Here is a 23,488-nt window from a genome sequence, read left to right as displayed (position 1 = left end):
GACACTTTTCTAAAATGTATTTGAATAAATAAGAACAGCTAAATGTTTTGGAAATGATGCAACTTGAGTGACTTTTTACATGACGATTACCTAAAAAAGGTTAAGTGTTAGTAATCAACTAAAGCAAAGTTATAAACTCAAAGGTTGTCATAGCCCTAAAACAACCAACAAATGATTTTCTAAAAGCATTTTATTTTTCTACAGTGCAAAACTAAACTTGCTTCTATACACGTCAAGTGGCCGTTAACGCAGTCTTTGATACACAACCAAAGTGAGTACATTCATCCTTTTTGTAACAAACGATACACAATCGTATAACACTGAAGGAATAAAAAACAAAAATCCCTCCACTTCCCAACAAACTGCTGCTAAAGGTAGGGTTGTGTGGTTGCTCGTTGACGCAAAGCAATGACTACGCATTCGTTCCGACGCTGTCGTGAACCTGTTTTGGTTCTGCGTCGGGTTAACGTTAGCGGACCAACCCGCGGTGAACGCAAGGAGGGTCCGCAATGAGGTAAGGGGTCCGTAAGCCCCCCTGCGTTGCGTCAAGGTCCGACCAACTCTACCGTAACATGGGAAAGGTACCCCCTGTGTACACTTATACTGTGTGAGTGAAAACAATGGAGACACTGAACACTGCTTTGGGACTTGTCTCGGAAAAGTATATTGGTCGAGGTCTACTCCCACTGTTTGAACATCAGCACCGTGAAAATCGAATTGATGAACTTTGGGTATTACACCTGGTCCCACGCCCTCCGTTTGAAAGCCTTCACTGTGGTGAGACGTTTGTTTGACTATTAATAATTAAAAGGTGACATATTACACCACCAGGTGTGAGTGTGATTATCTATCCGTCATGCATCTAGGTGGACCAACCCACTTGTGATGTCAGAAGAGGCAGATTTTCGAAACGCTTGTAACGCTAATCACCCACACCTGTTGGTATAATATGTCTCATTTAATAGCACGAGTAGTGACTGGACTTTCTTCAGCAATGGCCGCTGAAAGTGTTTCATTTTCATTTAGAAGGAGGAGCAGGAGAAGTTACAGACCAGCAAATTATACGATGAAGCATTTTTATAGATCAGGGTAAAGAGAAAATACATTTTACATACAGTAGTCAGATTTTTAAGGCTTTAGGGACCTAAGTGTGTTGGATTCCCTTCAAGTCCTGCCCTGAACACAATGACCTCGGCTACGAGCAGGACGCACTTAGCTGTGGTATAAAACAGAACGACACCTGGAACTCTTCCAGAACCCATCATCTGGCCATGCTACATCCATCTTGAGGTCGTAATTCTTATTATCATGAATAATCACAGAATGGGAGATATCTGATTGGCTGAAATTCACCTGGAAGCCGCATTTCAGACAATGAGGAACTTTAATGGCATACGTAGGCCTACCCCATGTTAAATGGTTACCAGGTTTGTGGATGTTTGGTGACTGGGTTAATTTGTCGTCTAACTGAAAGAAAAATTGCAATCGTTCCAAAAAACGCTCTGCTCTACCTGTTTGGCTAAGTGAAGCTAAGCAATGTGAGGACAATATTTATCACAACATTTTAAGCTTAGTTGAAAAATAATACAAAGCTGGGTAGGAAAGGTCGTCATATTTCACCATGACGGAAATAAATACGGAATATTGACATGAACTGCACCTAATTTCTGAGTCATTTTCAACAATACCCAAAGAACACATATGTGTTATATATATATATATATATATATATATATATTTATAACACCTGTGGAATACTAAAGTGAGCTATGGTGGTGAACGGAGCTAGAACTGCAAGGTAGAGTTATGGTTGGACGTTGACACAACGCAATGACCACGCTGTTTTGGTTCTGCGTCGGGTGTATGTTAGCGGACCAATCACTGCCCTTGCTGCTGCGTCGGCTCGACGCAAGGTTACAATTTTTGGGAGGCGCACGTCAGGGCCTTTGGGCGTAAGGTAGGTCCGCAAGGTCCGTAAACCCCCTTGCGTTGCGTCGACGAAGAACCATAACCCTACCTTTAACACACAAACGGAGTGCTCTGGAAGAAACAGACAAAGTCCTTAAAAACACAAAATCCCTTTTTATCACACGGCGAAGCGGTCGACGACAAATACAAAACCAACATACGAAACAAACCTTAAGAAAAAGAGCGGAAAGTATCCGAAAAGCAGGGGAACCTTTTCTTAAAAAAAGGCTCGGTGATAAATCAATAAGCAGCGATGTATATTTACAAAGTAGACGAGACATTCATTAAAGTTGTAACGATTCCTTCCTGGTCAGATCCCGTTCCCGGTGTCTCTTTTCGCTGCGGCAGTGATCCGACGCACTGAGGACCAACCGACGCGTCCGCATCGGAAATAAAAAGCCGAACTCCCCGTTGTTCCTCGACCACGCTGGACTGTTTTGAAGGAAGAGGCACTTCATGGGAGGCTGGTTTTGTGTTATCGGGGTTCTGAACGAGTCCTCTCCTGTTTTTAGTTAGTGTTTGAGTCGGTTGAAGCGGGGTGGTCGGGGGTCCTCTGTGCTGTGCCACTAGGTGGTGCTGTTGGAGAGGAGGAGGCGGCCCTGATGCAGGTAGGCACTTGGTAGCCAGGCCCGGGGCGGGGCTCTGCTATGTCATCAGGATGGGCTTCTGTCTCACCTCCAAGATGTCTGAGTGGACACAATAATAATAATACACCCGAGTAATTATAAGAAACAAGTTAATGATAACCTTTTAATTACATACAATAATGCTTTAAAAAAGTAGCGATTCGAGACATTAATAGTAAATCAATCGCTTGCAGAGTATATGTCACGGAGCACACTGTAAATATTCACTGACTACAGAATTAATTTCAACCCATAAATGTAAAATCAAATCAAATTGTAGTCAATTTAACTTTCTGTCGTGAATTAATTTAAACGTTGTCTGCAGCGATGCACGCTAATAGCGATGCTATGCTAACACTGATGCTATGCTAAAAACGATGCTATGCCAAAAAATATGCTATGTGAATAGCGATGCTATGCTAATAACAACGGTGAGATTCCATTTCCGTCGGAGGAAGGAGCATCCCGTACGTTTATTCACACACCCCTCCGCGTCCCCAGTCCCCATGGTCGACCCTTGACCTCTGACCTGTGGTGATGCGGTGGATGGGCAGGGTGACGTAGGTCAGGTGGGAGTACAGCAGGAAGTAGTCCTCGGAGCGGTTCAGCTTCAGCCAGGAACCCACCAGTGAGCGACCCGTCCCCGACAGCGAGCGCGACCGCAGGTTGGTTGCGTTGTGGAGGTCGTCTGGGGATCAGGGGTCAGGGGTCGCGACCCGGGACGGGGGGTCAACACACGAGAACATGACATCACACTGAGATAATGAACGTAACATTGATCTTCTCGACTGTTTATCTGGGATCCATTACATATGCCTAGTGGTGGACGCATGGACACTAGGAATATGTAATGGATCAGAGTCAAAACTCATTCATAATTCATGACTTTTTTTTTTTGGGGGGGGGGGGGGGAGTTTTCTGGTTGAAAATGTGAATATGCGAACATAGTGTAACAACTGCCAGTCACCAACGTGTGAAATCCTCAGAATTCAGTGTTTAAAGGCATGTTGTTGTTTTTTGACCACTAGATGGCGTGCTTTAACCCCTGGTCTATGATTGCATACTGTAGTTTCCCTCCTCACTGCTGGTGGATGAGGTGTGCTATCCAATCACTCACTATGTGAAGTGCCCTAAAGGGGTGATATTACACCACCAGGTGTGCGTGTGATTGGCAGTTACAAGCCGTTTCGAAAATCCGCCTACTCCACATGTTTTAGTGACATCACAAGTGGGCGTTTACACCTTTCCAGCCGGCGGCCCAATCAGCCATCAGCTAATGCGGCCACATTTTGAGCGGGAAACCCTGCGGAGAGGGGAGGGGCGGCCGTACCTTCGTCGTCGTCCTCCCTGAAGAACTCCTCGCTGTCATTGGCCGAGTGGGACTTCTTCATCTCGGCGATGCGGTTGCGGGGCGCCTTGCGTCGCAGCGACGGCGAGAAGAAGGACGGCCGGCTGCGCTCCGGGGTGGGCGGCGTGCTGAACGACGTCACCTGCGGCGGCCACAAGGGGGCGCAAAGGTCCGTGTTTTAGAGCACGGTCATCGTACAGGCGGGCGATGTGAATGCGGTGCTGATCTATCCATCTAACATCTAGATGGACACTACCATATAGGATGTAAATAAAACACAGGAAATGGCAGATTTTGAAACAGCTTGTAACAAGCTAATCACACACACATAAGAAAAAGGGGTCCTTTAAAAAGCACGGCAGCGGCGTGCGATGAGCGAAAAAAAATCTTTTTAAACTGCTTTTTAAACTGCTTCAGGCCTGCTTTTCCCACGCAATGAGTTGAGAGGAAATAAGGGTTTAATAATAAGGAAATAATACGTTTTGCTTGTAAAACTATCATAAACAGAATATGTAGTACACCTTGGAGAGAGATAATAATTAAAAAACATCTGATATTTTCAAATGTTTTATAAAAGAGCAGCTTTTTCAGAAACAGTCCTGCAGCTTTGTGTGAGCGACCCCAGCTTGGCGCGTTTTAAGCCTCAACTCACAACCACTTTGGGGGACAAGTCTGAGAAGGTAGAAGGACAGGTGCGCACACACACACACACACACACACACACACACACACACACACACACACACACACACACACACACACACACACACACACACACACACACACACACACACACACACACACACACGAATGTGGCTGGTAGCGGGAAGGTTGCTAGTTCGACATACACACTCACACCCCCTCTCTCGGTTGGACAGGCCCACGTACAGAACAATGCATAATTCAGCCTGGCCCGGTGATGAATAATGGAGGACGGCGTGGTTCTGCCTCCCCTGTGTGCTCCGCCGTGGCCTGGCCCACTTGTGTTTGTATAGGCTCCGCCTCCTCTCGCACACGGCGCCCACACAAAGCGGGTGTAATGGTATGGCGGATTATGTTTTTACTCAGTTGGACTTCGTTATAGGTGGAAGGGGATTGCAAACGCCCTTAAATGACCAGATATTGTTGATTTAGGATGAGGGGGGGTCTGATGTATGGACGATTTAGATAGATGTAGAAGAAGCTCTCCTTAGGAAATCCAGCATTCTGTTATCCATTACATATGCCTGAGTGGACGCGTGGACACGCGTCCACTCAGGCATATGTAATGGATAACAGATTCATAGACGACAAGATAAATGTTATTCATGTTAGTCATTATCTTATTAACTCCATCTAATGGGATTTTCTCTCTCGCTCTCTCTCTCTGTTCTAATGTTCTTTATCTCAGTCTAATGTGATTTTCTCCTTCTCTCGTTCTGCTTGTGGCTAAACGTGCACCGTCTTTCTACCACTAGAGGGAGCACTTTTTCAACTTGTCTAAAAACAAATAACTTGATCACTGGATGGACTGAAGCAATTCAACTTTCCTCAACTAAATCTAACCAACACTCTTAAGCATGATCATTTTAGAGTTACCTAAAATGAGAGAGTGAGAGAGAGAGAACGAGAGAGAGAGAGAGAACGAGAGAGAACGAGAGAACGAGAGAGAGAGAGAGAGAGAGAACGAGAGAGAGAGAGAGAACGAGAGAGAGAGAGAGAACGAGAGAGAGAGAGAGAGAACGAGAGAGAGAACGAGAGAGAGAGAGAGAGAACGAGAGAGAGAGAGAGAGAACGAGAGAGAGAGAGAACGAGAGAGAGAGAACGAGAGAGAGAGAACGAGAGAACGAGAGAGAGAACGAGAGAACGAGAGAGAGAGAACGAGAGAACGAGAGAGAGAGAGAACGAGAGAACGAGAGAGAGAGAGAGAGAGAGAACGAGAGAGAGAGAGAGAACGAGAGAGAGAACGAGAGAGAGAGAACGAGAGAACGAGAGAGAGAGTGAACGAGAGAGAGAACGAGCGAAAGAGTGAATGAGCAAGCGAGTACGAGCTAGAACAACAGAGCGAGATTGAGAGAACCAGAGAACCAGAGACCCACCCTCTCGTGGACGGGCGAGTCGGGGTCCTCCTCGGTGCCGCAGGGCGAGGTGTCCCCCGTGGGCACCCGGCTGACCGCCATCTCGGCGTGACCTTTGCCCTGCGGCCCCTTCATGCGGACAAACTCCATGTTGTTGTACTTGTAGAAGCCGAACGACATGCGCTGTGCCATCTTGGCCGCCACGCTGACCTGGGGGGGGGCATGAAATATGGTATAAATTACAGTTAATAACATGTTTATATATGATAACATTAATATTTTAAATTGCATAGCATTTTTAAGAAACATAACTACCCCCCTAGTTAAGCCTTTAGTTTCTACATTACTACAGTCACAATCTTTCTAATGAATCGCTTAACACACACTTGAGGTTATGTTAATATTACTTATAAAAGAGGGAGAGAGAGAACGAGAACATCACATTACACTTTGAGATTATGAACATAACATTTATCTTCCCTACAATTTATCTGTTATTATCCGTTATAAAGGCCTGAGTGACACTCTAAGGTATTTATTTGGGGGTTGTTTATTCCAGCCAGCTGGTCAGTCGCTAAAGTGAATATGCAAATAATATAACTGATAAAAAATAAAACCATCTTTAAGAAGGCATGGGATACATATTCTTCCTTTTCGTTTGTTTCGGACGAGACATTCTATGCGTCAATACAAAAACGTAAAATCGACTCAATAGCGACCCCTGCAGGCGGATGCAAGACTGCAGTGTTTCTGGACCTCAGGCTGGGGGCTGGGGGCTGGGGGGCTGGAGAGGCTGCTGACTAACCCTGTTGTCGTAGACCTTCTTCAGGGCCTCGTAGCGGATGGAGCCCTGGAAGATGACTCCCTGGAAGGTGTTGTTCTTGTCGCTGGCCACCAGCTCCACACACACCATCTCCCCCTCGCCCACCGTCATGTCGCTGAACACCTACACACGCGCATAAGCACACACACACACACACACACACACACACACACACACACACACACACACACACACACACACACACACACACACACACACACACACACACACACACACACACACACACGTGTAAGCACATATATACATAAACATAGACACACACGCATAGACAGAGACACACAAACACACATACAGAGTCATGCACAAACACACACACACAAACAAACACAGACACACACAAGCACGCACACACAAACATACACACACAGAGGCACGCACATACACCAACGCAAAGACACACCGCACAAACGCACGCAACCACACACAAACACACATTTCAGAATACATTTAGGCAAGCTCCAGCCGGCAGCGATGAGAGATGACCTTTAGATACGCTTTGAAAACCATAAGCAGCAGAACCATCGCGTTCGTGTTTTCAACAGGGAAGCAACAACCACCTGTATAACCGATTACACCCGCATGTTTTGGCTTCCCTTCCCTGTCCCGTGACACCCACATGTCCGCACGGGTTTAACAAAGCACATCTTATCCAACAAGATTCATGCTGATCCGCTTTTTATTCATGTCACCCCAGGAGTTTATATTCTGTGGGCTCGGGTGAGGTAATAAGGCTGTGATTAATATCGCAGCATGGATATAAAAGAGGATATATTTTACAGACATGAATGGCTAATTAAAAGCACTCACATGGCCTGGTCGTTACAGACACTCATAGCACCTCAGCGTCAATGCCTCACATCTGCCCACGCACACACAAACACACAATATATAAACACGCAAACAGCGCTGTCATCCATACGCAGTCCGTAGACCACTGGGGTGTGTGTGGGTGCAACGTCTGCTTGAGGACACCTTAGCGTCTCTTTGTCATCAGGAGCCCCTGGGATAGATCCAAACACCCTTCCAGTTGCCAGGCCACCCCTCAACCCCCACCCCTGACTCGCCTTAGCGCTACTTCCGGCGCTAGAGCTAACCGCTAGCCTGAATTAACACGCTGGCCCTGTCTAGAGTCTGCTATCTGCTCATCACCGGATGTGAACAGAGATGCAGTGGTCTCAGTCACCAAATATTTCATCTAATATTTCCCCTTCGTATTTCTTAATATGTCCTTTTGTGTCCTTTAGTGAAGCTTTTGTGACGGGCTATGCATTCAATGTACAAATTATCGGTCATGCACGACCACCACGACATAATTGATGATAATTTGACGGAGCTAAACGCACTGACATCTTCGGACGCAACCGATTACCGCGCACACACCTCGTCAAAGTTGTCAATCATGAAGAAGATGTTGGGGTAGCTCATCTTTGACTCCTCCCCTTTGCTGTCCATGGCGTGCTTGCTGGGGGAGGCGAACACTTCCTGTGGAGCGAGACAACAAATCTGACCATTAGCCTAGCTTACATTTAGGGCATTTAGCAGACTCTTTTAAAGCGACTTACAGTAAGTTAATTGTTCAGAAGAGAAACAACAACATTTCACTGTCGGCACAGTAAGGATGTTCATAGAACCAGGTACTAACAATCGCTAGGGTAACCCATTCGCCGTATACAACAAAGATAGCTAGGATAAGATGCTACACAATGCCAAGTACTTTTTTTTAAGTGCAAGGAGGTAGAACATGCAAAAAAGTGTGTACATTAAGTGCTAGCTTAGCTTCCCACAGCCGCCACTGTGACAAATAAGCTCTCCTTTGAACAGAGTCACAGGAAGGTGTGTTGTGTGTTTCGATAAATAATACCCGGCAGGGTTAGGAAGGTGTACAGTACATTGGCCTGGTAAAGTTTCTCTTAACTGTATAATTAAATTACTTTAATGTTGTTAAAGAAAAGAGTGCGCTACAGATTAGCTAGCCTGCTGGCTAGCTAGCTAGCTGTTCATGAATAAGAAGCTAATATTTTATTCATGAATAGTTTGAAAAACGTGGCTTCATTTCCTCAAGTCCAACACCCTGTATCTACCCAGTAACGTAGCTAGCTAGCTAGGGGGTGATCTCACCTGACATTTCTTCTTGTGGATGTGTATGTCCCCTGCGTCGGAGCGCGTGCACACAGCGCAGGTCACCACATAGTCCAGCTGGAACACAGCAAAGGGAATCAGGGCTTTAGCTCACGGTCACGTTCATAAATAGACTTCAAACCCGCTTGTCCCACCAAAGGCTCAAACACATGGAGCCCAAGGCTGGTTCAGGTTGAATTATAAGTGAATTGTATTGTTTGTGTTTTCCCGGCCAGTTTAAAACCACAATGTATCTTCATTTTAATATGGACTTGATAAATGTAATATTTTAAAACGTGCTTCTGTACCTATTTCAACCAACATATTATACCGTAGTTCGTACATAAGCTGTGCAGTAAGGAAGGCAGAGGATTTTCTTTTACTTTGGTCACATGAATGTGATAGAACTCACATGTGGAAGGTAGCGGTGTAGTGACAGTATCACAGAGATGATGACTATGATGAGATGATGTTTTGGTTTTCGCGGCGCAGATAAGAGAAGAAGGAAGATTTCCTCCCGAAAACGCTCTTCTAAACGCGGAATAAAAAGTGAAGACGCAATGCCACTTTTGCCTCTTCTATTCAGACCGTCATCATGTAAACGTAGCCTCAGTATCGCCAACGAAAACTCCCTCGAGGCATTGTGATGTCCAAGGTCTATATATCATGCGATACACCATATGCACATGCAGCCGTGCACCGGACCACAAAGACAGCTTGACCTTTCTAACACACACACACACACACACACATATACACACAAACACAGAGTAGGACTTCATTCTACAACATTTATCTTACTCTAAAGGTCAAATTGTGTGATTCAATAACCGTGCTATCATTCTGTTTGCAAACTCAAGTGTATAACATAGAATAACAGCAACAACAGAAAAATCTCTTTGTCACAATCCCGTTGGTACATTCGACTGTATTCTAAACCTAACATTTATTTTTGAGAGCCACTCCATGTGTACTCTAATTGACAGACATGTGCGACTGGAATGTAAGCTAGCTAGCAAGAATGTGTCACCCTTGTGTTTTGGTCTTCAGCCAATCAGGACCTTTGGGAGCAGGGGGGGAAGAAATAAAAGGAACTTTGAGGCATTACTATTAGTCTGTGTAGTTGCCCAAAAAAACGTTGCCCAAAGGAAGAGGTTTCAGTTGCCTGTTTTATGTTACCACCCAAAATAAACGGGTGAAACCAAACAAAAACTTGCAACTAGCTAGAGAGATAAAAAAAAAGAAGGTATTATCCCTTGTCGGTATCAAATCACATACACCAAAAAACACCCTAATCAATACCAATATTTTATTCATGAATAGTTCGGAAAACGTGGCTTTGTTTTCTCGGGTTCAACGCCCAGTATCGGCCGTTGTTGGTGTATCGCAATACCGTCGTGAAACCTAGTAACGTTCTGGGAGTTGTATCGTGTCCTGTGGTATGTTATCAATCAGGTACACGGGCAGTGTTGCCAGATTGGGCCATTATCCCCGCCCAAAATGCAGATTGGGCCATATTTCATGCCCAATCTGGCAACACTGCCCATGATCTCTCCAGCAAGTTGCAAGTGTTGGTTTCACCCATTGCTTATTTTGGGTCATACCATAAAGAGGGAACTGAAACATCTTCTCTTGCCGGATTGGGCGGGATTTATTTTCCAATTTGGGAACACTTTTCACGGGTTGTTTCTGTGAAAGGAAATCCCCATTGATACTTTAGTGCAGGGGTCACCAACACGGTGCCCGCGGGCACCAGGGCGCCCACAAGGACCACATGAGGCGCCCGCAGGCCTGTTCTGAAAATGGCACAACTCATTCTTGAACCACTCTTTCCCACCTTTTTTAAGTCATTGTTGATAATTATTGTGAGAAATCATTAACATGATCAGTTTATTCACATAGATGAGTATCATTAATCAATATTAATAATATATAACTAAAGGCAAACTGAGCACATTTGATATTTCAGAAGAGTGTATCAAACTGGGTGCCCTTCGTATGACTCAGTGCCCATGAAGTAGCTCTCAGGTTCAAAAAGGTTGGTGACCCCTGCTCTAGTGCCTCTCTAGGATTGTGGTGGTTTAGGAGCGAGGTTCTGGTCCTGGTTCGGGTTCTGTGTAAAGGGTGGAGTTCCGGTACCTTCTGCAGGATCAGGTTGAGGTACACGCTCTCCTCCCAGTCGATGTCGGGGTCGCCGAGGCCCGGCAGCTTCTTGGAGTCGCGCCTGTAAACCTCCACCTCCACCTGACACACAAACACACAAACTTCAATGTTTAAATATTTTCTAGGGATGCACTGAATATTCAGCCACCGAAAATGTTCGGCCGAAAATTGCCTAAAACATAATGTTCGGTTTCGGCCGAAGGAGTAAAAAGGCTGAAAATAGTACACCGAACATTTTTATTTTTCATTTTAAAAAAAATAGTTTTACTCATTTATTTAAAAGGTACATTGTTCTTAAATTCTTGCTATAAGGTCTGCTGGAATGTTAGAAAACGTTCAGTATTAAATAAATATTTTGTATTACAATTTGTAATTGATTTTTTTTATTGAAAAGCAGGACAAAAAATTTATAAAAGGACATTTAATTGTTTGATTTATGCAATGGTGAAAAATTAAAGCAAAATGAATGAAAAACAGCAAAAGCCACATTCGGTATTCTTTTTCGGCTTTCGGCCAACTGTTTCAGTATATTTTCGGTTTCGGTTTCGGCCAAGAATTTTCATTTCGTTGCATCCCTAATATTTTCCCAACTGTCGGTCGGCGAAAATCACAGTGCTCATTTCACGCGTTTACCAAGTTCGCCTGATCTTTCGCTGTTGGACGTTTTTATTTGAAAAGCGACCAACAATCAGTTTAGGAACATAAAAACATGCAATCGCCATTGGAGTAGGCGCAAAAAGATATTATGAGGATAGGGAGGCCTGTAGCTCAGGAGGTTGAGCGGGAGGCTGGTAACCGCAAGGTTGCTGGTTCGATCTCCGGCTCCTCCTGGCCGAGTGTCGAGGCGTACCTCATTCATCTCATCTCGTTGGCTTTTATCTCCGTTCTGAGGGGCGGGTCGTGACAATAGAAGCGCTTCAGTGTTAAGGAGGATGGGATGGTTGCCATGGTGACACATTATTACGAGTATGTGTCTTGTGTATTTGCATTGGTGACGCCACAGAGATTGTTAGTGCACGCGCGCGTGTGTGTGTGTGTGTGTATTCAGACGATTCCACCCAGTTGCAGATAGACCGTATCTGAGGACTAGCTTGTACATCGCTGTAGTTTACTTCAGGGACTTCAGACCGTAGTGCAACTCAGCTAGTTAAAACCTGCCTTCTTTATTAATGCATGAATTCACCATGGATTATGCAAGGCTTTTTCCAATTTTTTTGATATCGCCCAACGTTGATGATATATTCACAAACGTCACAAGCTTTTAAAGCATAATTCATGTCCTACACCACAAGACGTGAGCTGGTTGTTGTAATTAATTAAACAAGAAAAAGGAAAAGCAGGCCAACACACTAATGAACCAAGAACATCGTTCTCACACAGCGAGCTGCCTCACAGCAGTTTATCATCCAGGGAATGATAATACAAATCTCAAAATATTCTAATTAGCAGGAAGTTATGAAGCCACTCTGGGGGAAATATAAAAAAAAAAACAATTTCTGGCAATTTCTGTCTTTGCCCTCCTTTTGGGGGGAGGGCAAAGACTGCAGCAGTAGAAGTGAGTCATGGTCCTACTGAGACGGACCTACGCCCATCCTTCTGGCCCTGGGGGCAGGCTAATAATTCATTCATAAGTTCATCATAAAGTTCTTTGCGACTTTGACCTCATATTCTCCCTAATGTTTAATCAATGAGGGGCTGGACGGACAGACAGGGGTCCGAGGGGGCAATAATGCAGTACAACCACTCCCTGACCGTGGGGTGAAACCATGAATAATAATCAACAGTACGGTACGAAACAATATAATATTGATTGTTTTTATTTTTCATTTGATTTCATTTCGATGCTTGCTCGCGGATTTCTTTACGGTAAATCTCAATACAATAGTTTTATCGTTAGGCTGTGACATTAGCATTCTAACAAAAGCCCTAGGAACACTACAGTAGCCAATACAAAGGGAAATAAAGACTTTATAGTAACTATAGCTTCCTTTAACAGTAACTCAGACACTGGGAACACTACAGTAGGCACTGGGCAGTATGCTTGCATATAGGGCACTAAACAGTTATTACATAATCTGTAGCTTCCTTTAACCATTCCTAAGAAACTATAACATTACAGTATTGGGCGGCATGTGGCACAGGAGGTAAGGTGTGTTGGCTGGTAACGGGTAGGTTGCTGGTTCGATCCCCTAGCTAAGTGTCGAGGTGTCCCTGAGCAAGACACACAACCCTAACTGCTTCCGACGAGCTGGCTTTCACCTTGAGTGGCTGACTCCGCCGTCGGGGTGTGAATGTGTGTATGAATGGGGGAATGTGAGGCAGTGTTGTAAAGCCCTTTGAGTGGCCAATTGTTAGAAAAGCGCTGTATAAATGCAGTCCATTTACCATTTACAGTAGGCAGTGTGCTTGTATATAGGGCACTTAACAGTTATAACATAATTATTGGTGCCTTTTTAGTCACTGAGTCTCTGGCCAGGGGCGATGTATCATCAGTCTAGATGACAAACACGTTCCACCACGTTCTCGCCCTTTAAACCCAGATTATGCATCTCCAGTCCACCCACCCTCGTTTCCCTCTCTCTCTCTGTGCAGGCAGATGAGATGAGTGGCACACACACACGCACACGCACACGCACACGCACACACACGGCGTACTGTCAGACCCCAGGCACGGTCTCCATGGGTGACTTCACCGCACCCGCGTCAGTCTCTGACCTCAATCCAACCATTGCTCATCGCAGTGTCAACAGCCACGACAACAAAGGTTACACATCTGAAGTACTGAATGCTGATACAAGAGCACACTTGATAGTTCCCTATGAGGGAACTATCACCGCAACGCAATGACCACGCAGACGCTTCAACGCAGTCGTGAACGTGTATCGTTCTGTGTCGGGTTTTAGTAAGCGGACCAATCACAGCCCTTGCTGCTGCGCCGCCTCAACGGAAGGTTAACATTTTTTGGAGGCGCTCGTCCGGCCCATGCGGCGGACGCAAGGAGGGTCCGCAAGGACGTAAGGGGTCCGTATCTCCCTTGCGTTGCGGGAATGTGGGACCATAAAAAGCCCATAGAGAGCCCTTGACCGAGTTAATGGAACCACTCCTCCTCACCTTCTTGCCCTCGGTGTTGTCCGCGCCGACGTAGGAGAGCTTCCGCCGCACGTAGAACAGCATGTCGTCCTGCCGGGGCGCACGGTTCTCCATGAAGTACGTGGAGAACATCCACGTCCAGAACACGATGCGGTCGTCCTTGAAGCAGCCTGCGGAAACACGGAAGCAGAAACATAGTTTAGTATTTTTATTGAAAATATATATCTGATCTATTGTTTTGTTTTTATTCTTTATTTGAATTGTATTTTGTTCAATTATTTATAAATCATGTAGATGCAGGTGAACATAAAAAAAAAGGCTTAATGGAGTTGCTGATAAATTGCTGATAATTAAATTTAAAAAACAACGTTAAAAAAAAAGGCACATGAAGAGAAGTCATAGTATACAGAAGCATAAAAGAGAGAAAAGTATTACAATAAAATGTAAAGTGTAAATAGTGAGGTGAATAGCCAAAACATGTATATTCTTAATAATGTTATGAGGATACAATCCTGCCCCAGAATAGAATAGCACATGCCTAAAATAGGTGTTTAATGCATTATACATCACTCTTTGATCACATGCTTAAAGGAAGACATGAGCGCTGAACATGATGAAATAGTACAGTTTGTTGTTGTATTTAGAGGGAACTCCCCCTCCCCCCATCTCCCCCAGATATGAGGGAGGGGGGTCCTTCGCCTGATACAACGTCATCAGCATCATTCACATCATCATCATCATCATCATCTCTCTGCCTGGTTGCCAGGCAACCGTATCCAGCGCGCCGGCTTGTCTGGTCAGTATGAAGGGTAGCACCCAAAGGTGCTGCAATGCAGGTGGCCCCCGCAAGGGTGCAGGTCAGCAGGTGTGTGTGTGTGTGTGTGTGTGTGTGTGTGTGTGTGTGTGTGTGTGTGTGTGTGTGTGTGTGTGTGTGTGTGTGCGTGCGTGCATGCGTGTCCACTGCATCGGGCCACCCCCTGTTTTAACACTGAGTGCCGATTCATGCAATCAGAACTAAGCACCCACACTGTCTCCAACAAAGCCATACGGGTTGATAACCGGTTATTTTAAAATGGAACAGATTCATATCAGACAGAACACAGCAAGCCATGTGGTGAGGCTATAGTATGCAGTCATCTAAAACATGTTACAATCAAACCAGTGTTCTGTTCCGAGTAGTCAGCCTTTTTGCCAGAAGACAGAAAGTACAACGGTCTTTCCATACTGCCTACGAGTGCACATGAATACTATAGAAGCTGCGGTTTGGTTGCCTTGACGTTTCAGGGTAATTTTAGATCAATTGAAGGGACGTTTATGCCCAAATGGAGCCAACGTCTCTTCAACTGAATGTCACTCAGTGCATGGTTTATAAAACACAGACAAGTGAAGCACATCAATGTTTGAATCACTCGCTCACGTCCCATCCTGCCTACTGTTGGAATAATTGCAAAACAGCTGAAACGAAACTAAGAGTTTTGTACCGTGTGATTTCATATTGGATCCTGTTCCTATGAGAACATGGCAGACAGGTTTAACCAACAACTTGACCCCAAAAACAGCCAGTCATTTAGACATGGACTTTGGAAACGCTGGGTTTACAAAACTGGTTCTGTCTGCCTTGTATCTCTGGTTCCTCTACCAGGGCTGGTTACATTTACATTTAGGGCATTCAGACGCCTTTATCTAAAGCGACTTACAATCAGAACATTTGTCAGAAGAAAGAGGAACAAAAATATATCGCTGTCGGTGCAGAAAGGATGTTCATAGAACCGAGTGCCAAGCACTAACAATCACCAGGTCGACCAACTAGGATAATATGCTACACAATGTTAATTACTATTATGGATGGCTATCTCCATCATTTGGCCTGCAGCATAGCCAACGCTACGGCGAGAGAAACCGGAAGACCATCTCCGCTCTCCTCTGCGATGAACGATATTGTGGGAAAATACCTATGTTAAGAGATACGGGTCTCTCGCGTTGTGATTTACCGCAGCACGAGTGTGCTTGCCAAGAGAGTCTGTGTACAAACAGAAACACTCTACTGAAAGTACTGATAGTGGTAGTAGTAGTACTCATAGTAGTACTTGTAGTAGTATTAGTAGTAGTAGTTCTCGTAGTACTGGTAGTAGTAGTAGTAGTACTCATAGCAGTACTCGTAGTAATAGTAGTACTTGTAGTAGTAGTAGTAGTAGTAGTTATTGTAGTACTGGTAGTAGTAGTAGTAGTAGTAGTAGTAATCATAGCAGTACTCGTAGTAGTAGTAGTAGTAGTAGTAGTTATTGTAGTAGTAGTAGTAGTAGTAATCATAGCAGTACTCGTAGTAATAGTAGTAGTAGTAGTAGTAGTAGTAGTAGTTCTCGTAGTACTGGTAGTAGTAGTAATAGATGCATTTGGTTCCCTCCCCCATGTTCACAATGACAAATAAATCCTTGCGTTGGATTTCTCGGTGCATTAGCCTCACTCATTGGCATCTCAATTCATTTGATGGTGGGATGTGATCGAGTTAGGTCAGGCCCGGTCAATATCGGACCAGGGCACCAAAACCGTGTTTGCTTCGATCCATCCGAGCGCTAATGTCGTTGGAGGACGTTTCAGGATCCAGAGAATCTGGACTGTTATTGTCCAGAACCCCCCCCCCCCCCCCCAAGAGTCCCCTGGCAGACGCATGCTCGAGGGCGATGAACGCGCCTTCACCGCCCATGCGAGAGGAAAATGCCCCCCAGTCTCCACACTCATTACATGCAAACTCCAGCACGCACGCACGCACGCACGCACAACAACACCACAATGTTATTCTTCCCTTTGGAACAATACGATCACAAACAAGCATGAGGTTAACAGCAACTGAAAAGGATGATGATTCGACTCTGTACCAGCCCTGGGACATTGTTTTATTTAAGGTTGAGCCTTTGGGCCACTGGGGATGGTGTCCGGTCTGATTAAATCTGAGGGACCCAGAGGTTGATGTTGGTGGAAAAAAAAAACAGCTCATAAAAGTCTGGGACAGAATTCACATTTCGTGTGATTTTCTATTAATGTCCTGAAAATGGCTCGAATGGATACGGCGTGTTGAGCATGGCTGATGCTCTCGCAAGCCGTTAACATCTCAGGTTCACACAGATAGCAGCTAGAAGCTAGCATGTTCCCTCCAGGCTTACCAGAGCAGCCGCGTCTTTGCATTAACGATTTAGTTTTGGCCCCCAACCAAAAAATAAAAAACGGACATGATCCAAGGCCAGGACTTGGCTTGGGATATTTTGGGGGGGAAATGAGATCAATGTGGAAATCAATGCATGCCGAGGTGAGGAAGGATGCGGCCATTACCAGGAGAAACACACTGTAAAGACACAGCACCGCAGTTAAGCTCAACGCTGCCAAAACCCCTCTTTGCCCTCCAGCTAGAGGAGTATTAACCAGCAGAATATTCCCTCTTTTTTTTTTTTCGCCAAATGTCAACTCTTAAAATGAATATGGGGCCTAGCACAATAGAAATTGCATTATTTATATGAATTGAAATGTTGTTCTGGTTGTTGGAACTACTGTTTATCTATGGTACATTTGTACATCTGTTTTTATTTGTATGTTGTAATCAGGGGGTCATTGAACAAGAGAGAATAGCCCCCCCTGAATAAATAAAATAATAATACTCCTAAATTGCAATGATGTCGTCACCGTATGACATGCGATATGATGAATTATGACACTATCATAAAACCACACTGCTTACGCGTTATGATCCAACCTGCAGCGGATTCATAGCGCAGGGATGAATTTGATATCCCACACATTGGATAAATAATGCAGCAGCAGTATGAACAATTATGCAGATTGAATTAGCCATGGCCCGCATTAAAAATGCATTCAAAACGTTGCGGAGTGGTCACGTAAGCGGGCTGAGGCAAAGACAAGAAGAGCACGGCTGGAGCAGGCAGCAGGGGAGCCAGAGATATATAGAGTGAGACAAACGGCCTCCTATACCTTCTATAAATCCATTGACACGGTGCTATAGTGGCTCAGGTGTAGTTGTGCTTTAACAAGCACAAAATCAGGAAGCGAAGACAACGCAGCATAAAGCAGGAACAGTGCCCAGTGCCCACTGAGATATACAACACCTGTACTGCCGGTCTTCCTCGTCCACGAGAGCTATGGTTGGTTTCCAAGATCCGAGAAGCTTCCGGAAACCGGGATCAATTCCAATGCAGAGATGTGGGTTTATTTTTGTACTTCTACGTTACATGTACTATTTACGTACCGTTTCTCTAATACTAAGAGCGATATGCTTACGGTTTATATGGAGTATTGCAATGCTTTTATTCAAACACTGAATCATTGTACATTTGACAAGGTTAGGGTTAGCATCATCGAGAAGGTCCACTTTATACTGCTTTCTAAAAACAACAACTCATTGCACTCCTTGCATTTGAGTCATATTTTGTAAAACCCTCCTAAAAGCCTCACGAATGGTAGCACTTATCTATAAGCGGACAAACGTTTATAAGCCTGTGTAAGCGTTCCTTTTACTGTTGCTGTGTAGTGCCGCACCGTCTCGTTTGATGGCTTATGGCAGCGGTTCAGTCATTGATCAATCGACGGGGCCTTGAGAAGAACAAGGTGAGGGTAACCCTTCCCTCTGCTGTCAGCAGAAGTCAGGTCCAAGCTGAGCACTCGTACTAATGTGTCAGCAAAACTTACATTATAAGCTAAGCTAACTAGAGGAGACAATGGCAAATATAGCACAGTCAACAAGGGCTCCACCCCCCCCCCCCCCCCCCCCCAATGATACACACGCCAAACTCAGCTAGCTTGCCAACGCCTAAGGGGTACATAACACCACCGAGGAATTTGACTCGAACCTGAATCATAAACATAGTTGCACAACCGATTGCGAAACCAGTGTCTCTCATCACCAGCGTTGGCGTGGGCCACATGTTTCTACTTTCAGTGTTGAGCCTGTGAGCCTTTTTAAAATAGGACACCCCAAGAAAAAGAACATGCACTGAAACAGTGTGGCGTCATCTTCGGCGTATAACGGCAAAGCTGATCCGAATCAAACGGAGCGAACACAGGTGCTATTTATAGAAGCCCACCTTGGTTCTTAAATATATCCATCATCTCTGCTCTGTTCAGGAGGAGATTGAGAGGCACTGCTGCACAAGCTGGAGTCAACAGGATAAAGTAGGACTGAGGCCAACGGTGTAGGACTGAGGCCAACGGTGTAGGCTTGGCTTGTGGAGAGATGAAGCCAGCATTGTTTGAAAAGGAATTATTTGGGGTGGGGGGGGGTTGTTTGGCATTCGAAGTCGGTTACATAAGAAACAGACTGACAGGGATCAAGGCTGCATCCCCCCCCCCCCCCCCTCAAGCGAAGAGGCTAAAAGCAGAGGTGTCACCATCGATAGGCCTCACGTGGAGTGTGTGTAAGAGCTGTTTATGTCTCGACACATAGGCCAAGGTTATCTGCTACTCAACAGAGTTGAAATACTAGTAAACTCCTCCACCCCCGCACACACACACACACACACACACACACACACACACACTATTGCTACCGTAATATTCCCTCATTAAGCAGTAGTCATAAACACTACTAGTAGAAGTCATTCATAAAATTCACTCTTGGTTTGCAGACGTAGGGGTGTGTGTGTGTGTGTGTGTGTGTGTGTGTGTGTGTGTGTGTGTGTGTGTGTGTGTGTGTGTGTGTGTGTGTGTGTGTGTGTGTGTGTGTGTGTTGCATTCATTGGTTCTCAGCGATACAAACAGATGGGTGTTTTGTTTTTTTCAGTTGTTAATCTGATGCAGTCCTACTCAGCGTGGGCCTGCAATCAGACTGGGACACCTTCCCCTTGCTAATTCAGGTCATTTTCCTCCTGTTAGCACAGCTCAGTTAAATGCTTCCATAATCAATAGTTACTTCACCCGGTTTAAAAGAAGCTACACCAGCTGCTATCTCAGCCTTAACCACTGAATTTTAGTCCAAAGACACATTTTTACCCAAATAACAAAGCCCCATTTACTGGAGAAAGATATTGTATTCAAAATGTGTCAAAGTACAATTGTTGGTGCCACGCTTGACTGCGATGCTACACTATAGCATATATTGTTGTTTTAAGGACTTTGCATCCCAGCGGAAGAAGAATAGAGATGGTTCATCTGGCGCCATTAAAGTGCCGATCCTAATCAGCTTTAAAGACACAATGAAAACAGAAATTGGATTTTCATTTCCCCTGACAGACTTTCTCTGCAAACGACATATGTGTGTCTCTGACTGAGGGACGCAGGTGTTCATCTGAACTGCCAGGTGGTTGGTTAAACAAAACCACATGGGACGCTTACTATGAAACCTTTTATATTGGAAAAGGGCAGGGACTTAGTAAAATTATTGCCAGATTATTAGGATGAACCATAGGTCTATCACCCTTTATCACACATCCCGTAGATCACATGGTTCCTCATAGCAGGACGCTGATTGGTCTGAACCACTATGGTTCAGCCACAAGAACATAACCTGAAGTCAGCCAAGATGGATTCTTGCGTGATCGTGACCTCCCGAACGGAGCTGCATTGCACGGAAACATGTTTGTGGCACATGCGCTTCTACGTGTCTACCCCGAATTGATCCGACAGACGGAGATGTGGACGTCGGGTTCGCCAATCACCCCCCCTCGTTAACAACCCCACACCAGAGATCCTCCGATGTCAACACAGCGTTCTTGGCCGGCTGCCTGGCCTTGGAAGAAGCCTCCACGACCAAGGGCAGCTGGAGGGAGGCCACGGTGAAATCTCACTCTCCGCTGCCCAGCCTTCCACCTCTGATCACATGATAACCACAAGACGCAAGGCGCGTCGAGTCGAGTCCTGGGGGGGGGGGTTGATCTGCTGTTGAGCGACCTTTCAAGTGAAGCAAGCGACCCACAGGACCACGACGTGGGCTGTAAACGGCAGACAAATTCAACACTCCGACGAATGCGCGGCGTGCTTTAAGCAGCGGCCGCTGGTTAGAAAAGTGCTCCTTGAATTCAGTCTATTTACCATGAGTCCGTACCACGGGTTAGTCGGATTGTTCTGTAGCTCTGCCCATTCATACTTCTGCACTCTGCGTCCTCGTCACTCTGAGCGGGTGGCTGATGAGAGTGCAGCACGTGCACATATGCACACCGGGGGACATGCACGGGGCCGGCTCAAGTGTAATTGTACTCTCGTCTTCGCTGCCTTTAAGTGACATCGAGGGCGACGGGTGGCTGTCCCCTGGAGATGCTCAGCTTAAAGGGGGGGGGGGGGGCTGGCATGGTGGGGGGGGGGTCTAAAAGGAGAAGTGCTGAAGCCAAGTTTGTGAGTGGGGCTAAAGTCTATGGTGGCAGAAGGGAGACATTTTAGATAGTGCCAACAGCAGTTTGCTTTCTGCATCATCCACATCACTTCCTGATGCCTGTTGGCAGTGGTTGACACCAGCACTATGAACCACAATGTTCGGGTGCAATATGGGCAATGTCTGTTTTGATGAGATCTATGCCGCTTTTACCTTGTACAGGAACGATGTTCTTCCGGTTTATTTCCCAGCAAACAATGACATCAATGATGTTGACGTGACCCTTTGGAAACGTCCATGTCTGACCAAAGTGATTGCACTTTTGTCGCATTTGACAACCCTTGACACAACATTGCCAACATAAAATCAATAGAAAAAGGGGACAGGAAAATCTATCAGAACCACAAATCATTATCAGCCATGATTGGATTCCCACTGGGTTGTCTACCGACAGCAGAGGCCTCGTGGTGTAAACGCAGCCAAGAGACACAACCTTTCCATGTCAGCTGACCTGATACAGTAGGTTAGATACAGTAAAGAGGTTTAAAAGAAAAAGTTAAACTCGTTCAGATACAAGGTTGTGAAGTAAAGAATTAACTAGAAGCTTGCTTTACAAAAAAGGGAGACGCCGAATCCATTAATGTTAATCAGAGGAAATAAATCACAAGGCTTCAGATAGCAACCCCATTGGTTATCTCATTCCTATCTGATCAAATGTGTAGATCGATTGACAGCAAGGTAGATAGACAAATCAGCAGCCACTGGCTAGACCGATAGATAAGACAGACAGACAGATCTGGGCTAAGCCTTTTGATGACAAACCCAGCCCTGATTATAATAGATCCCTTTTCCCCCCGGTGGGGAACTTCGGCCCATCCGGCTTCCTTACCGAGTCCGCTTATCTCTTGTCTGATGTTGAGGCGGTTGCGCTCGTCGGCGATCGCCTTCAGCATCTGCTGGAGCGACTGGTCCAGCTCTCCGTTCTCCTCCTCCGTTGTTGCCCTGACGACCTGGCTAGACAAACTCGGAAAGGATGCCATCCCGAAACTGGGATCATGACAGTTCCCACGAAGCCGATCGTACCCGGACGGGGTTTACAGGTCGACGAGGGGATGGATGAGGGAGGGGGGGGTACCGATGCGGTCCCCGTACTGACTTCTTCCAACGTATTCCTGATGCATGTGTCCCTGATGGGAGGTGGTCCCCTTCACACCCGAGATCTGCACAGAGCCGGGAAGCTGCACAGCAGATATCACTTCCGTCTGTCCGCGTCTGGACAGGAGATCATAAGAGATCAGCTGGAATATAGGACCCCCCCCCCCCCTAGTTGCACTTCCTGTAATGCCGACACTATCGCGCTGGATTTAAAGGCAAACCTCCCGGTTCACATCTACCTTCAGGAAGATCCGCCTTCACGGCGTTTTACGGTCCACACGCGGTAATGAGGACATTGTCACGATGCAACACGTTGTGGTTGTCCTTTGTGTTTCTTCGTTTCTTCACCCATGCCACTGTCACACTGTGTACACTTCGTCTACACACCGAGTATGGGCGGAGGCAGTGTTGCCAGATTGGCTGAAGCTCGCTGCAGCCAGTGTTGCCAGATTGGGCGGGAAATCTGTCCCAATCTGGCAACGCTGGGCGGAGGGTCCCTGGCCAGCGACGTCATGGTTGCAGCATGAATTGGCGCACCGGCGGCCCCCTTACTTTGACCGTCACGAGGAGAACTGCTGATCACTTTTAGCAATTTAAATGACGTCATGCCAACGCTTAATACGAGGCTGATGTTTAACCCGGGTATTATTATTATAAGATTGACATTATTGATTTTGTTCGACTCCTATTATCTTTGTTTCTAAGTATGACCAACTATAACGTTCACCAATCTGCTGCTTTTCTTAAGACAAATATAAAATGATTATGATTATTAATGATTACGCTCATTTTAAATAGGTATTAAATATA

At 45.6% G+C, this 23,488-nt stretch overlaps 1 protein-coding gene across 1 annotated transcript; it reads right to left on the bottom strand.

The window, feature by feature from the left end:
• Positions 1 to 172: 172 nt before the first annotated feature.
• Positions 173 to 23,087, bottom strand: kiaa0930. The gene is made up of 10 exons (XM_030355067.1): positions 22,413 to 23,087; positions 14,236 to 14,384; positions 11,101 to 11,205; positions 8,962 to 9,039; positions 8,224 to 8,325; positions 6,805 to 6,945; positions 6,021 to 6,209; positions 3,925 to 4,084; positions 3,124 to 3,282; positions 173 to 2,654 (listed from the first exon to the last, which is right to left on the bottom strand). The coding sequence occupies exons 1-10, from the start codon at positions 22,561 to 22,563 to the stop codon at positions 2,614 to 2,616; spliced, it is 1,275 nt and encodes a 424-aa protein (XP_030210927.1). The 5' UTR covers positions 22,564 to 23,087; the 3' UTR covers positions 173 to 2,613.
• Positions 23,088 to 23,488: the final 401 nt, after the last annotated feature.

Source organism: Gadus morhua, chromosome 4 (assembly GCF_902167405.1).
Source record: "Gadus morhua chromosome 4, gadMor3.0, whole genome shotgun sequence".
NCBI lineage: Eukaryota > Metazoa > Chordata > Actinopteri > Gadiformes > Gadidae > Gadus > Gadus morhua.
The sequence above is the reverse complement of the archived record's forward strand: the minus strand, read 5'-3'. Positions and strand labels throughout refer to the sequence as shown.

Bases quoted from the DNA above. Each gene is read 5' to 3' on its own strand.
- kiaa0930 (XM_030355067.1), bottom strand. From the start codon at position 22,563: ATGGCATCCTTTCCGAGTTTGTCTAGCCAGGTCGTCAGGGCAACAACG. The intron at 4,085-6,020 runs GTGGGTCTCTGG...TGGCCGCCGCAG, and splicing joins ACTCGCCCGTCCACGAGAGG to GTGACGTCGTTCAGCACGCC. The intron at 3,283-3,924 runs GTACGGCCGCCC...CCTGATCCCCAG, and splicing joins CAGGGAGGACGACGACGAAG to ACGACCTCCACAACGCAACC.